Genomic DNA, 17,861 nt, shown 5'->3' with positions numbered 1-17,861 from the left:
TATATATATATATCCTTATGTATATTATATATATTTTGCTACTTGGACACACAAATATTCTGACCCTGGCAAACACAAACCTGGGTATCGGCTTCAGACTCTCAGAATCTCTGTTGGTGCTTACAAGGCATACAATTGAGGATAACAGTAACAGCAAAAGTAGACTCCTACTCATTTCTATGTCTGTCTGAATCTCACAGCATTGCACCACATGGTGATATAAAACAAAACATTTCCCTTCATCGCTGGTGTCATTAAATGACTGAGATTAGGCAGCCAAAACCAGAAATTTAATAAAAAAGTAAAGTCATTCCATTATAAGCCTGAATTGTTCTTTGTCGCTGGATAAAGTGGATGTGTTTTATGCCCTTTTTGGACTTTGTCATCCAGTGCAAAAAAAAAATAAAAGCCAAGCCACTCCAGGCGACACACATGTAAGTACGATGTTTCATTATCCTTAGATTTCAACTAAGAGCGGAACTATGAGATAAAGGTCTGAAAGATTCCAGCTGCAATTATGCAGCAGTCTCAGAGGTTTGTCATGTCTTCACTCGACACCTAGGGCTGAGGAAGGAAGGAGGTCAAACATCTTCAAGAGGGTCATAAAGGGCACACAGTTTAATTCCTTAGTCTAAACTTAACTCAGCTGTGAACACATCTGTCGCCACATTTGCTTTTGTTGCTGCGGAATGGAAGAGAAGTTAAAAGCAGAGGACATATGTGCTTTTTCCACACAGCATGATTTTACCACTGCTAATATAGTTTAAAAATCACACCCAGAACAATTTTCACTTGAAGATGAGTGCATCTTATTCAATTAAATTGAACTTTCTGGATTTCGCACTGGAGAAATTTACCTCTGCATTTAACCCATCCCCTTGGGAAGCAGTGGGCTGCCATCGTGCGGCGCCCAGGGAGCAGTGTGGGATTAAGGGTCTTGCTCAGGGACCCAGAGTACAGGTTGTGGGGATCGAACCGGGTACTTGCAACCTTCTCAGAGCAAAATTGCATTGCTCTAACCACTAAATAACTAAACTCATAGAGAAATTGAAAATGCAATCCTGCAAATGTTGCAAAGCAGTTCTTCATATTAAGTTACAGTAAGTATTGGTAACCACTGGCATGATCATATTGTCGAGTTGATCTGTATTGATGAAACTTTGTGTATTTTCAAAAGGTACATACAATGATTGACAAGAGTTTGCCGTAGGTGAGGTGGGCAGGGATATGGTCAGGCTTGGATCTGAGGGACTCCCTGTACCAGTAACCGGCCTCTTCAAGCTTGTTCAGTCTCATGTAGGCTTCTCCTGAAACAGATCCAAGATCACAGCTTTTTTAATAGAATATAAATACCAATAACAAAAAAAATGTAGTGACAAATTATCCCTAAAAGAAATTCTTTTTGAAAAGATGGAATCAAATTTGTTTCAAACAGCTTCACAAAAAGTTTACTCTAAGGCAACACTTTGGAGAAAAGATAATATGTTGCCATGGCGATCACTTTCTAAAGCTTGCAGGGATATTTACAAAGAAAACATCTAGTTTAAGAATGCAAGGTTTCTTTAAAGCAAATAAATCAGTTTATATTTAAATACAACTGCATAGCATCAAAGGTAGTTCTATACTACGTCTGATGTTTTCTACCTTTTTTTTTTATCTCTACTACAAAAAACATAGCAGTTTATTAAATATGACAGTTTAATAAATACAGCAAAATATTGCCAAACTGGTAAGCAAGAATGTCCTAATCCAATCCCAGCTTCTGGCTTGGATTCCTGATCAATGTATGTATGCTCAAAGGATAAGTATCTAAGGGCCTAAAGAGGCTGAATATTTCAACAGTAAGGGACATATTTGTGTAAAAAAACATATAATAAGCTGTGCACAGTATTTTGTCGATCTAACCAATGAGGGTATCTTTAAAATCTAAATATTTTCACCCTTCACAATATAATTTATGCTGAAATGCAATTGTTCTGTATCACCTGACAAGCTTTGCTCTATTTTCATATAGGTCCAACAGTCCCGATGGAGCTGTGCAGAGAGCAGCTAAGCAATAGCCTTAAATTTAATTTCATGATATTAAAAGCTTCACACTAGGTTTCTAAAGTAGGGGTGTAACCTTTCTGAAGGTTGGGTGTCTGCACCATTACCTTTTAATATCTTAAAGAATAGGTTAGAAACGTGTCATATTACTATAGCATCATAGATCATGAATCAACACTTTACTTTCATTATGTAAACATAACATTTTTTGCAGAAATAATGTGCATACACAAATTAATAACTCCCACAGAAAAACAAAAATCAAGAATCCTTAGAGGAGACCCTAAAAAATTTAAAAAAGCCCTCAGTAGAAAACCCTGAAGTATTAAATATCAGACATAGTTTTTAACCATTTAAGGAAAAAATAACACTTGTAAGAAAGTGTCAACATGCAAACGATTCCCTAACACCTAAGCAAAGTGCTTGGTTAGGTGGATTCTGACATCAGCTAGAGCAAGAGGTCTGTTATAATGGAATATCTGTCTAAAGTAGAATTTTAAAAGCAAGAAATAATCCAAGTAATATTAAGCACTATCCTACATATGTATATACTACAGCAGCTTCCTTTACCAAGCTAAATGTACCCTATATTGATGTCTAACTGTGTTAATATGCAATTTTACTGTTGATAATAATTATAAAGACTCAAGTGACTAGAACTTTGTCATTAAGCTAGTTAAAGCTGACCAATCACAAACCTATTGTATTGTTTTAAAAACATAAAGCCATATAGTTTATATTTTATTAAAGCATCATGCTGGAAACTATTATCTGCATTTCTATTGTCTTCTTATCTGTATCAGGGCTAAACAAATGCTGACTGAGACACCTATATACTACACAATTTAAGAAGTAAGCTCCAGCATTTCTAGCATTGAAATTTTTGTACAGGGACCCAATGTTAAACCCAAAGTTTGTTGGGTTCTACTAAAGACATGTTCTTGTTGCCTGTAATAACAGATGAGCTAAGTGACATCAGTAATGAAAACGTATCCTCAAGCCACCATTGTACTAATACAAATAGTGCCGCTCCCTAAACCCTTCAAACCACCTGACTAAACACATTTCTACATTCTACTCTACTCTGTCCAAGTATTACATGCTCATATTCCCTGGAGATTTCAGCCATGATATCAGGATGAGCTTTTACTGATTTAATCATTGCTAGAATAACAAAAAAGGGAAAGTGAGGTTTAAAAAAGATAATCTTGAATAAAGAATAAAGAATTCTAAATGTGTCTTCAAAAACTTGTTTGGTAATCTGACTTGTTTGGTAAAGTTTTTTTTTTTAATGTACAGGAAGTTAGGTCAATCTCTTTTACCTGTTTCAAAGCATAAACCTAAGGAAAAGATGTAAAACTCATCAAAGTTCTAGCGCACTACTATAGTAACTTAAAAGCAGAAATCCCTGTTGTAGTTAATTTGCATTTTCACATATTTTCCATAATCCAATGGACTGCACACAAAGATTGAGCAGACCTAACTGTAACTCACCCATCATGTTGAAAAGGCTGTGTGGTGCAAACTGTTTTGGCATTTTCTGCACTGCTTCTTTATAAAAAGACAGGGCCTCCTGCAGCACAAAAATAGAACAGATTTTTTTTTTATGCATCAGTGTGTAGGTCCATGATAGTCAAACATTAACTGAAGTTGCCATTTTAGTGTCTAACAACTTAACTTCTAGTATTACACTAAATTCTAAATACAGTTATTTGGGAAAACCTCTTTACCACATAAATTGCTTGAGATTTTGCCAAATTTCTATGACTACAATGTATGTTTGGGAGCATATAGGATTTAATAGAGACACTAAAGACATCATATCCAATCCACAGGTGTGGTGTGTCTTTTTATAATATCTCTTTAAATCCATACCTTGTAGAACCATGTTTTCCTGCCATTCCAAACAAGTCCTTGCTAGTTTTGTACATCAGGATTAAATATGCCTCCATTTTTCCTTAGAAGACAGGATAGCAATAGTGCACATTTTTGCAATCACTTTTCAACTGCATTGCAGTTTGACTAAATCATTATAACACAGGGATATGCTTTGATGTAAACCGTTTTGTTGCGGCTCTCTAGGCTACGTTCACACTGCAGGCCTTGATGCTCAATTCCAATTTTTTTGTGAATTCTGATCTTTCAGCGCTGCCGTTCACATTTCTAAATATATGCGACTTGTATGTGATCTCCTTTGTGAACTGCATTCATTCAGCTTAAGTGTAAAAAATACTACTCTCCGCATTATTGTCCGCCATGGTGTTTGTGTTTCTTGCTGCTTCTGCACAGCAAGATGCAGAATAGTGACCTTTGTCGGGTATTAATGGCTTTCAGGTCAAATGAATGCGACCTGGCCGTTCAGACACAGGTCGCATTTGAAAAGATCAGATTCATATGAGATTCAGGACCACATAGCCAAGCGGCCTGGGTCGCATTGGAAAAAATCAGATCTGTGTTGTTCAGACTGGCATGAAAATATCAGATACAGGTCGCATGTGGGCGAAAAAAAATCGGATTTGGGTTACTTCAGGCTGCGGTGTGAACGTAGCTTTATTTAACTGCTGAAAGGCCGACCTCTTCAGCAGGATCAAATCTTTTACAGTCTCTACCAATTTTTTATTTTTATTTTATTTATTTATGCATCATATTTAACACCAGCCATCATCTCCACCTGTTGTATCTCTGCTGCAGCACACCCACAGCTTGTAGCTGCCACTACCGTGTTTCTCCATTGGAATTGTTTTAAATATAATGTGAAGTGCCAGTTTATTGCCCAGCTACTTCTAAATAATTGTGTCCTTGTCTGCCAGTCTTGGTGGATGTGTTGGTTTGCAGTTCAGTGATACTCTTTTCATTTTCAAATAATGGATTGACCACTACTCTATGAAATGCTCAGCTTAGGATATAGTTTTTTTTTACCCCAGTCCCACTACAAACTTACCCACAAATTCATCTCAGAACTCTTTGTTATATTGCTTATTCTTCATGATTTTTGTTTGTTTATTTTCAAACAAACTTCACATGCCCTTACTTTTTTATTTAGTGGTATCAGGACAAATGCAGTAAAGACAAATGCAGATATATCAATATAGTGTTTTAAAACTTCCATAATCTTCCTTCCACTTGCTTTGTGTTTCTCTAACTGCATATCAAATCTGATTTAAATACATTAAAGTTTGTGGTTATAGTTTTCAAAAAAGCCTAACATTTTGCTTTGTCTATTTGCATCTACAAAATGCACCAAAAGTAAAATGTTTAACAAGTTCTTGAAATAGGACCTTGTTACCATCTCCAAAAATCTACCCACCTCTTGCTGTCCATTCTCATGAAGCAGTTTGCCCAGGTTGTAAAGACAGCTGGTGACTGAGCTCTTGTGGGCATGAGGATCCTTTAGCTTTTCATCCGGGATGTCAGCACAAGTGAGGAAGGTACGCTTGGCCTCTTCCAAGTTACCCTGGTTCATGAGGATTATTCCTGTGTTCAGGTAAGCAGCTGTGAGTAAACGTCAAGAGAAAATAGGTTTGGGTTAATGAAAAAAATTCTGAAACAAATCACAACGGCATTCTTTAAAATCAATTGGTAGACACAAACAAGACTTGAAAAACGTGTTTTTTTTAAAATAAAGCATGCCTTAATTTTGACAAAAACATCTTATTGAGGAGAGAAAAAAAAAGATGTGTAGACTACAAGTAAAGTTCATGTATACAGCACCTTTCTCAGAGTCAAAGTGAAACTATACGTAATAGAAAAAAAGGTTTTTCAAAAGGCTTTAATGTCTACAAAGTCAGTAAGTAGAGTATCAGGGGAAACCATACATAGGTGATGATATGACCAAATGGAGGAAAGCAAAAGGTCAAAGGGAGATTAAATAAATACAGGCAAGGGGGGAATAAAAAATACATTTACCTTGAAGAGATAAAGCTCAGAAGGATTAAAAGTCAATTAATCACACTGAACATTGAGAAGGGACACTTTTCCTTCTATATAAAATTGCCCTTGGAAGAGTGAAAGACAAACGATCATCTCACATGTGAGCACTCGAGTGTGAGATTGAATGTTATCATTTTACCGTCAAGCTGAATGAGGTTCTTTTAAATAGTAGTGCAGTCACGCAGCATCCAGTTCAGCATGAAAACTGCAGCATTACGACAGTCCAAGAAGGACAGTTGTGTGTAATCTTACCAGACAAGTCCAAACCAAGAGGGAAGGAGGAGAATCTTTGCTGATACTACTTTCCTTATATGCTTTTACAATATTATTCAGCAAACAAATACAAGACGGAATGCTTACATGCCAAAGTTGGTCGACTTGAAATAGCAAGCTTGTAATAATGCAGTGCCTCAGAAAAACGTTCATTCTCCTGCAGCAGCAAACCCCTGAGATGAAAAGGAGAAAAGTGTTAACCTTTAATGTTATGGCAAACTTATTATCAGGTTCTATATTTGATAGGTATCATTTTAGAAGAAGAAATCCTTTCAAACATTGTAACAGTCCAATGTATCCTAACATTTATCATGCAAAAAGAGCTTCTCTACCTTTAAGAATGACCTGCCAGATTTTCTTCTCCCCTCTCCCTGTAATGATTTGTGAGCTTACTGACGCCTATGAAATAAGACGAGACGTGAGGGTTTAAAAGAACGTGGATCCATTTGGGGGAGCTTAGCACCTTTGACACCCTTCCAGATTAGAAATTGTTTTCTGTTCTCCGACAGGCTCTGCAAACACGACTGATCAAATCATGAGCAGAAGGTATAAAGAGTCTTTAGGGAAACACAAAGTAAATCCGTAGCTGTGACACTTTTGCTCTCTCTCACAAGCTTTATTTCTGCTGCGCTTAATCTATTTCAGCTTGCAGCCCGTAAATTCTTGTTGTATTATAATCTACTTTGAATCTTTTGGTATATCACTTCTATTTTATCATGTGGTGGCATGAACGAATATGACCCCTTCTGCAAAGAATGTAGGTGTGACATTTTGCTAACACTCACAGGTTATACAGCATATCAGCCATGTTCCCTCGGTAGTGAAGAGCATTTCGGTATGCCTTCTCCGCCTCTGCCATTTTGCCCTGGTTCTTCAGTACATTACCCAGGTTTCCCCAGGCTAATGGAGACAATCAACACTTAAATAGTAGAAAAACACACTTATATGATAGAAAAAACACAAAGTAGCACATTAAGTAGAAATAAACATACATGTTTTAAGTTTTTATTGCTAATACAAATTTTATATGCTGTATTTAACCAACCCTCTTTAATCTGATTCAACTGAATACAGTTCTGAGCAACCAGTTGTCATCAGGTGCCCTATGCCTAATTACTAGTAAACAGAGAATTGAACGCAAACATCTCCTCACATGATCATCCCTTTAAACTAGTGATTCCATACCTGGCTTAAGCGCACCCCTGGTGTTGTACGAGTGCATTGCAATGGGGTATATGAAAATATTTTATTTCCTAGGTAGTAAAATAAAAGAGGGCTGGGATCTGTTTTGCTTTGTGAGGACCAATTTGAAAAATAAACAAGTTTTAATCAACCAAAAAAGAAAGTTTTTCTTTTTTGACTTCACCTTTATCTATGACACATATTAAAACCAGGCAGAGGAACAGACTGGGTGTAGAGAATAGCCCTGTTCTGCTCTTTTTTCACACTGATCTATCAGAGCTCATCAAACAAGCTCAGTTGTCTTAATGAAGACAACGTAAAGCTAATTAGGTCAGTCTGACCATAATTTTTCTTCAATATTTTGTTCCCAGTTTTTCAAGTTTAAATGTGAGGGAGTTACTCAGAGGAGCTTCAGTTTTATTGGCTTTATGATTTATATGATTTTATTTTGTATTTATTTTGATTCCTTAATAGTCAATGTTTTTACGTTGTTTTTTATTTCATAATTAGTTATTGTACATCCCACTTTTGAACAATCATCAATTCTTTTGGCTGAGAGGGGGGAACTCATGTAAGACAAATTTCCGATATTGGTATGTCAAGTCAAAAAAGGTTGGGAAAAACTGACCTAAGCTGCTAAAATGGATAAGGAGGATTTTTATTAAGGTTTAATACTCCCAGTGATACACTGCAAAAACGATCTAGAAATAAGTCACCATTTCTTAATTTAAGCAAATATACCCTTAATTTCATTAGGTAAATAAGATGATCTGCCAATGGAATTAGTATTTGTTCTCTTAAAATAAGATAATTATATAATATGCACATGAAATAATACAATTAAATTTGTACGTTTTTTTTATTTCAAATGTAAATTGTCTTGTTTCATTGGAAAAGTGTCTTACTGACCTCAATTCAAGAACAAATGCACTAATTTCAAGAAAAAATGACTTATTTAGATAAAAAAATCTTTTTTTTGTGTAATCATATAAAAGATTAGCTACAGTAAAGCCACTATAAATATAAGTACTTCTGTTCTGTTCAGCAGGAGATCAAGCTCAAATCACCGTACTGCCAAAAAAATGAATGTCGGAATATATCGGCTTGCATGTTAAAGCTCAGAAGCAGAATGTTTCAATCAGTATGCTGATAACAGTTTAAAATGTGTGTAACCCATTGTTAAATAAAAAAGGGTTTGTTCTCATTGCTATAGTTGTTGACTATCATTCTGTTTAAGTAGCTGATCAGGTCTTTTCTAACATTCCTTACTATAAAATGCGTAATAAAATGATTTGTGCTCATACTGTATTGTGTGAACATTGGTATGTGTTAAACCTATCTGACCCTATCTAAGCTTGAGCTATTTTGCAAAGATTATTGGGCAGAAGATCTATCTACAGAAATTCTTTGGATGTCAAGAGCTGGAAGAGACATATTCTCCTACAGTTGCAGCTGCAATGTAAGTCAATCTACAAAGTTATTAATCAGGGTGGCTGATAGCAACTACATTCTAGACTTAAGAAAACAAAAAAAGAGAAAAATTTACAGAAACATAGAAAACTATGTACATTTTGCTTCTCCTTTAAAATTAGGCACCACCACCAAATACAATTCAAATAGAATTGTGATTGTAATGGAACAATGGTGAAAAGGACAAACAGACACTTTATAAGGCACTTCAGCCAGGTTAATTTAACAGACTAGAGAGATGTCCTAATGATAAGTGATTATCTTCTTACCTTTTGCAGGGTTGACCTGGATCCCAGACTTATAGAGATTTTCTTCATTGCTCCAGTCTTTATTTCTTTGAACTGTTTTTAGCCCATTTAGAAGAACAAGTCCAATGCAAAGAGACAACATTATAAACTTACAGGCTCTAGTCCTCAGTCTGACATACAGGGTACGTGCACCTGTTGCAACAAGTATGCAATACCCTATACTGGGGATGTAGAGTACCCTTTCTGCGATTACAAAACCCACATAAAAGAATAAGTTGGTGGCTGGGATAAAGGGCAATGCCAAGATGCTCAAGGAAAACACAACTAAGCTTTCTGTGGGAGGCAGAGATGTCTGTGAGTAACAGTGGTAAGGTACAGCACATCCATTCAGAGTGGGCCTTGGCAACCCCAGGTCTGTGTTTTGGTTTGTATCAGGGGCATGGTAACCATTCCCATTGGTGACAGATTTTCCATTTGTTATATGGGCTTTCCCGTTGGTTTCCCTTGTTGCAAAACCAGAACCTTGAAGGCTAGACAAAGCCAAGAGAATCAATCCACAATAAAAGGCAACCGTGTGAAGGTTCCTCCAGTCGGCCAAGTACCTGACCAAGGGTACGGCGTCCATGGACCAATCAAAGCTGAGCTTATCGGGGCAGAGTAGGAGCCAGGCGTTGGCAGCAGGCAAGTAGAAGAATGTTAGTGTCCGTGTGAGAAAATCCGGGGAATCAGCTGCTGGGTTGTCAGAGTTGGAGAAGTTTGGAGGCTTGTTTCCCATCCAGTAGAGGCGGGCGGACAGCAGAATCACTCCCCAGCAGGCCAGCGAGCAGAGGCTCAACAAAATACTCAGATTCTTTTTCTTAAAGAGAAACAAAAAGGAAAAAGATCTGAATAGATAAATCCCTTTTAAGCATAAAAAAACCCAAACATTTTTTGTGCCCAACACATCCACATATACTCACTTGAAAAAGAGGCCTGAATCATAATCAGATTATATTTCAAATGTGTTTGCATATCTTAGCAGAAATAAAAAAATTTTGCAATCAGATCTTTTATGAAATTCTGAAGACTCATATTTTTTTTCCATCCATTGCTAGAGAATGAAAAATGTAATTGTTGCTTTTTCTAACAATGCAGTTATCTTACATCTGCAGAATCAGAGAAATACTGCTCTGTTGAAATGGAAAAATGACAAACACAAACTATTAAAACACACTTGGAAAGCCTTCCACTGTAATGATTCGAGCTTTGGTGATCAGCTACATGGTCCCTTATGTTAAATATGTGATTACTCAGTTGAAGGAAAGATAATTATTGAGTTTTAAATTTGGCTGGCCAAGAAATTCTTCAGTGTCATGATGATTTTACTATGCAGAACGGGAAATCCCATATTCCTCAAAACAAAAAGGGGAGAAATGTCAAAACCCTTTTACGTATCTTTCTTTTTCACATACTACTAGTTCACAACAACAGATTCACCCTGATTTGAGATATTGTGACATTTTAATATCATAAGATCTCCTGCTATGATATCTTATTACACTAAAGAATTACATAATACCTCATTTTGTTTTTACAGCGATGGAAGTCAAATCTAATCAAAGCAAAACCTTATCAAACAGAACGACCTAGAGAACCCCAATACAGATATTACAATCATATTTACGATCCCTCCCTCCAAGGGGTTGAACTAAAACATAATAGATGATGATTGCAGACATGGTGCCAGCTTTCCACTTTCTCAGCCAATTTATTTTATTTTCAAGCACTAGTGCACTGTAAACTCTATTTGAACCCATCTTCAGGGAACCAATGCGGTGTGTATGTGCACTCCAACTTACAGCATATTCTTAGGGTGGGGGGGGGTTGAACTTTCTTTTAAAACAACCTGAATCTGAAATTTCTTTTTTCGTGAAGCAAGGAACCCGAAAGGAAAACAAACTCACCATATTGTTGGGTTTGGATCAGACCCGAAGATCTCTGATCTTGAAAGCCTTCTTGTAACTGGCTAAAACACTCTGGACAGTTTGCCAATGATGCACCTTCTCTTCTTTAACTACCATTTCTCTCAAATGCCATTCAGTTTATTCTTTAAATTCTCATTTCTTCATAAACTCCCACAAAACCTTGTTGTTTTCCTCTCATTCCCCTCACCCCTTATTCATGCACTTTATACTTTTCATCCCACTCAAGTTTTTGTACCAACTTAGTGTCCTAATCTATTATCCATATGTATTTTTATCCAAGTATCTTTCATTCTTTCAAACTTACCTCTTCTCATCTCACTCATCCTTTACTCTCATTCCTAACTCCGACCTATTCATTTCAACACAGTTTCCTTTACTGGGAATTGAATCCTAAGATCAGTTTCCTCTTCAGCTCATTTGTCTTACTTATTCCAAAATCTTAATACTTTCTCATCTCCACACATCTTCCTTAAACCTCCTTTGTCATTTCTCTTATCCCACTCATCCTCTCCATTCTCCATCTTTCTTCTTACTTCATCCTCCATACATCTTCTCATCCTAAGTATATCACCTAAAAAAACTCATCATCTTTCCTCCTAAACTCTAATTCTTCTCATCCCACTATCTCTTTCTCATTAGATTCGTCATCCATACCTATCCATTCTGGGTTCATTTATCATATCTATCCCTGGTTTCTTATACGCTATGCACACAAAACATCTTTTTCATCACTCGTTTGATTTCCCTCATATGATCCATCTGTCATCCTTTCATAGCAAATTTTTCATCTCGATAATTCCACTTATCTATAATCTTTAACCCTTATCCACCTCCTTCATCTCTCACCACTAATATCTGTCTCTTCTCATCTTACAAAATCTCATTTACCCACCCCTGAATATGCCTGTCTCTCATTTTTATAAGTTATCATCATTCTTATTTAAATTAATCCTTTTCAGTTTTTCCTATTCTTACCTTCTGTCTCTCAATATTATTTAATCCAATATTTAATATTTCTAACTTAATTTTTTAGCTGCATTTTCAACCAAGACTTTAGAATTGGTTGGGAACTACATTTTATGGGTTATTGACTCCTAATTTCTTTATTCCTTGCTGCACAAATTCCCAAAAGTAAGTAACCCTACATATGAATTCCTATTGTATCTCTTTTTTTTTTTTTTTACTTAAATTAAAGCTGTCAGTTTCACCTGCCATTGCGCCCTCCTTGCTAGTAAAGTAACATTTATATTTAAGCCCTACAATCTCCCTGATCTGTTAAATGGTGGGGATAATGGGTGTCATATTGTTTTTCACTCCACATGAGAAACAGCTGATATCAGGCAGACTGACTTTACCACTCTTTTTTTCTTCCTTCTAACAGATTTAATATGGGAAAGCCTGATCTATGGATGACTGTTTTTAACCAGCAAAGGACTAATTGTAGTGGTCCAATGCCCTGAAGATGGAAATAACTATCAAATTTCATGCTTAAGTATGGTACAAAGTTGAAAAAGGAGATGGTTTGAACACTAAAAGGTGGATGTGTTTATTGACGGATGAGCCTACAGTCTTAGTCAATGCAGAACACTGATTAAGAAATCCAATTCTGCTTTGTACTGGAAGATAAGGCAATTTCAGGAGGAGAGTCACTCACTGGTATTTAGTAGAATGAGCTCCATTCTGCATCTTGCTGCCTTGTCAATTTCTAAATTGCTCTTTAATTGACTCTGAAATTAATCACAACCCAACAAACTTAAAGATAGCTAAGGGGATATTCCCAGTCAACTTTAATCAAGTTTTCTAATTTATTTTGTTTAGAAAAAGTGAGCTGATACAGCAAAAACAAAGATAGTAGAAGAAAGAAAGTATATGCAATATGTTTAAATCCACTGTTTTCTAGTTATGTTCTTTTTGGTGTTATTGTGTTGTTTGTTCTAAACCATTGTTGTCATGTTTTCACAATAACAAGGTGTGTTGGTTTTTATCACCAGTGTTTTCTGATAGAATCTTGTTCTTTTCTCATGTCAGTCTGTGGCTAACCTTTTTCAATCATAAAATACCCTCCTCAGCAGTCATCTGAATCGCTTTCCATGAGTTTAAGTTTGTGTAGTTTATGATACAAGCTTTTACAGTATTTCAGTACTTAGTATGATGTAACCTCATGGCTCTCCTGGCTCAAGTCACAATATAAACCAATCAACAGCAAGTACACTGGTAAATATATATTTTGAGTTTCACTAAGTTATTACTTTCAGAAACTCTTGCAAAGTGGCTCCATATTGGATCTGCATCTCCAAGCCCAAAAAGCCACTTTACGTCTCTCTGTTTACCTCACATTCATTTTTCATGAATTTCCCCTAAAAAAGCTTATTCTCTCAACAATCATACTTTTATTTGATCAATCTGTCACACTTTAAATCTTTATAAGCCAACAGTTCAGGGCTACACTTTCATCTCTGAACTCTGCATTTCATTATTTACTTAAAATTTATTGATCCCAGAAGTGTGTGGTCTGTCTGTTGACACTATAGTCTGGAGATGGTTTAAAACTTGTCAGAGGAAACAGCAAGCCACGGCTGACTTCATGCAAACACTATTTGAAATGGCTGTGGACTGACGCAACACAGCAGGGGGGAAGCTTTCCGGTTTTTTTTTGGTTTTTTTTAGACTAGTCCTCTATATACTGCTCATTACTTGGAGCAAAAACAACTTTCTTTCAGTCTCCTTGTTCGTGGAGTTAAAATTAAGAACTTGTTCTGTGTATAACAAGAAACCTTAAAGCACTGGGATCGAGTGACTTGTGCATGAAAAACTACCTTCAGTGCTTCCAACATAGTTTTTACATACACACACAGTGTGTGCGGTGCTCTCATACGATGTAAGGCTGATCTGGAAGCCGACTTCCAAGTCATCTAAAAAAAAAGACATCATTGCTGCTGAAAAGAAAGAAGTAAATAGAAGAAGCCAATTAGTCTGTGGTGCTCCTAGTGAAAGATATGTTGCTGCTAGCAGAGGTCGGTTAATAAGATCATTGGTTGAACTATTGCTTACCAGATTTCAACAGCTAATTAAGAAAAGCATGAATTTCAGGGTAGGGTAAAGGTTTAGAATGTTCCTTTTGTTTAACGATCATAATGGGTATTTCTATTTATAAGGCAGTGGATAAACAAACATAGCAGTAAAAGTGTTACAGGTTATATATATATATATAATTAAATATTATATATAAAAAATCTAAAAGGGCATGTTTATTTAACCTTAAATTGTGTCACAGTTGTCTGTATATGGTTAGTAATGACTCTGAGTTTCAGTAGCTTTTTTTGGCTCTGTTTCTCCTGTTTTACCCGTCGCACCTGGCCAATCATCACACCTGAAATGTGTCTATAATTTAGTCGGGAATTTAAGCGCAGAGTTTCAGGTTCCCTCCATTCAATTTTTGGCACGTGTCTGGTGGAATACCTTCATTTAGCATTTGTTCTTCATATAGCAACTGAAGTGTGCAAAAAAAGGAAAAAGGCATAAAACAATTTGGTAATGTCTTATTTTCAGGCAGTCTATCCTGGTACTGTAAACAGCAAACTAACATGAACATCGACCTATGGTCACAGCGCATATGTATTATTTAGGAAGAATCTTTTCTTTTACATTTCGCAATATACTTTTGAATTATGGAGATTGTATCTTTCATATAAGTGTACAAGATTTGGGGCCAGTTTCAGTTTACAAAAACTTTTATTAAACTGCTTTTAGCTCCTAAATGAGCTCTCTTTTAATACAGTGGTTCTCATGCTTAACCAGGATTGGGACGTAGCTTTTAATTGGTTTAGTGAAATAACTGGGGTATCATTTATAAAACATAGTATAGATCCATACTAAAAATGACCATATGCCACTCACCTGAATGAAAATCCAAATTTATAAAACAATGGGCATGCAAAGAAAAAAAGCATTTTCCCTTTATAAATCACAGCTGTACCTTGAAGGTTGTGTCCAAGGCACCAGCTCATGTTCAACCCTCTATAAGCCTGCATTTAACCATAAAAGGTCAGTGCAAAGCACCTCAAAAATGTCGTGTATTTAATAGTTGCCAATGGCTACACAGCCAAAAGGTGGAAAAAAAGCGCAGATTTCTCTTTGCTGGGGATTAAAGTGGAAAGTCAGATAACTTGTTTGGTAGCTAAAGTAAATAAAAGAAACAAATATGACTGACACCTTCAGAGTCTGATGTGTGGATTGATCGTATTAAAAAAGACATTCAGGCAGCATTGGGCTTGCTAGCTATGACATCTCAGCTTTACAGATACATTCACAAAACTATTGGCTGTAGGCACAAAATCTATCTGTAACTGTAGTTTCAAATGCAAATCCTAGAGGGCCAGTGTCCTGCTAATGAGCTTACATCGGAGCCAGGTGTGTTGAAGCAGAGGTGCCTAAAAAAGCTGCAGGATTACAGCACTCGAAGACTAGAGTTGGAGACCCCTGATTTATAAAATTTTTTTTTTTTTGGCTCTAGCAGCCTTTATTTATTTCGTTATTTTTGAATGTATGCAGACAGGAAAGTCAGTTACAAGAGAGGGGAGATACATTCAGCAAAGGTCAGCAGGGCCAGGACTCACAGAACCTCCATGCCACAGCACCACCGCAGGTGCATCTAATTTAGGATAATAAATGGAGTGAAGGTAAACATTTTGAAAGTAGACTAACGTGTCTTTGAGGGTCAGAATTCTGGCTGATAGACCAGCATTCAGATACTTATTTACAGATGTATCATTCAAATTAATAGATTTTTAAAAAACCATACATTGTGATTTCTGGATTTTTTTTTTTTAGATTATGTCTCTTACACTGGACATGCACCTACGATGACTATTTAAGTCCTATCAATGATTTTTAAGTGGGAGAACTTACAAAATAGCAGGGTGCTTAAAAATGTATTTCCTTAATGTAGATTTGGATCAAATAAAGTTGATCTGCAATTAAAGTTTCATATGAGGTCAAATTAAATGTCAAGAGAGCAATCTGGCTTCAGCTTCCACTTCAACATCCAACATCTGTGTCGCAGTTTCCCCCTCTCTGAAATATGCGTACCTGTACAGATGGGTCACAGTTGGTGTGAAATCTTTTTTATAGCTCACATCCTTTGCCTGGAAATCAGCTTAAGCAAGTTTCAGGGATTTTTTCTGTGCATACACAAGCTTTATACTGTAAATTAGACCCCTGGGTTAGGAACTTCTGAAAGAAGTTGGTCAAGTTTCACAGAATACTTTCTTAGGGCTTTTATAGAACAGGGAGCATTTTGGTGGTTTACAATAAAAATCAAAGAATCAAATGGTTAAAATGAAACAGTCTTAATGTAATCATTTGCCTCAAGAAACAAAACAAAACAAAATAATGACTAAAACCAGAGCTTTTTTGAAAGCACTACAACTTTTACTCTATATATAAACAAGGTAGTGTCTCAAATGCAACGAGGACTGTGTCTATAGTGTACTGTTAAATTAAATCAGACTTTAAACCCTTCCTACACTGTAGAGAATACAAGACATCTCTTCCTTTCCATCATGAACATCAGCTAAACAAGAAGCATGCAGCAGAACTTGCAGCCGAGAACATAATTTCACAGCTGAATGGTTCTGCTGAAGGATAATTGGCCCAGCATCCATCAAGCCGTCAGCCGGTTACACTGAACTTAATCTGTGTGTCTGCAACACTCATTGAGACAAATGAGAAAGGAGGAGTCACTGATACTCACATTAAACTGGAAAGGACAATGTCAATTTTAACTAGCATCTGCTAAAACTGAGCAGTTTGTTTTTGTTGTGCTGCAGATGCATGTTACTGAGGTAGGAGACTGAAAAACTGGATTATAATTAATTAGTGAGAATATGTCGCTCTTTTCTTTGATTTAACAATATATGCTTCTCACTTTGGATTATGCTTTTTGCTCATTATCTTATTTGTAAAGTAATAGATTCAGGCATGTGGGTTTCTTTTAAATAATAAATGCTTTAAATCCTTGCTCAGGACTAAAACAAGTGAAATGAAATATGTTGCATGGGGACATTTAACACATTCAATATTAAAGATAAACACTTTTCTGACACCAACAAACCAAGTTTTCCTTTGCAGGGGTTAGGGTCAGGGTTACAAACCTGTTTATTTTATGCTACTGAGAAACCAAAGCTACAGAAAAAACAGACATTATGTTCTAAGCTGTCAGACAAGTTCTGTTTTCTCAACAGTCTTTGGTGATAACATCTCACCGTCATTTGCTGCCATCCATAACTTCTAAATTCCTCCTGGTTTTATCATATCTCTTTTTAAAATCTCATCTCAGTTTGTTTAGGGAGTAAACAGAATAACCGCCATTCAATTACCTCGTCTGTTCCTACTGATGCAATGCTGATAATTAGCTTTTTTTTTAAGTGGCTCCAGCAAAGCAGATGTCATCTAGGTTTTTTAATTCCCCTGATTGCATTAAAAATAGAAAAGCATTGAAGAGTGCAGACCTTTGGTAACAATAACAATATCCTTAAAATCCTTTTTCAAGGAAATTATAAATAAGGCACAGCATATGCCTGCAGCCTCTGGTGTTTGTTCTGCTCTCACCTTCATTCATTCTGCTTTCTTGCTGATCACCAGCTTGAAACTTTGAGTGATAATACACTATACTTCACTCCAATACTTTGGGAATATTTTGAGTCTGATGCTGCTTTGATAAAATTTCATTAAAGTCCATTAGTGACCT

The 17,861-nt window shown here is 36.2% G+C and overlaps 1 protein-coding gene across 1 annotated transcript in view; it reads right to left on the bottom strand.

Moving 5' to 3' along the window:
• The window catches only part of tmtc2 (transmembrane and tetratricopeptide repeat containing 2), a 67,354-nt gene that overhangs the window by 17,670 nt on the left and 31,823 nt on the right, over positions 1–17,861 (bottom strand). The window contains exons 3-8 of the mRNA XM_015376708.1: positions 9,171–10,005; positions 7,035–7,149; positions 6,337–6,422; positions 5,354–5,538; positions 3,541–3,619; positions 1,186–1,307 (exon numbers count right to left, since the gene is read on the bottom strand). Coding sequence (XP_015232194.1) covers positions 1,186–1,307; positions 3,541–3,619; positions 5,354–5,538; positions 6,337–6,422; positions 7,035–7,149; positions 9,171–10,005 — 1,422 coding nt within the window. The remainder of the gene's footprint in view (positions 1–1,185; positions 1,308–3,540; positions 3,620–5,353; positions 5,539–6,336; positions 6,423–7,034; positions 7,150–9,170; positions 10,006–17,861) is intronic.

Source organism: Cyprinodon variegatus, unplaced genomic scaffold (genome assembly GCF_000732505.1).
Source record: "Cyprinodon variegatus isolate N-32 unplaced genomic scaffold, C_variegatus-1.0 Scaffold139, whole genome shotgun sequence".
Classification (NCBI taxonomy): domain Eukaryota; kingdom Metazoa; phylum Chordata; class Actinopteri; order Cyprinodontiformes; family Cyprinodontidae; genus Cyprinodon; species Cyprinodon variegatus.
This window is presented reverse-complemented; position numbering and strand designations above follow the sequence as displayed.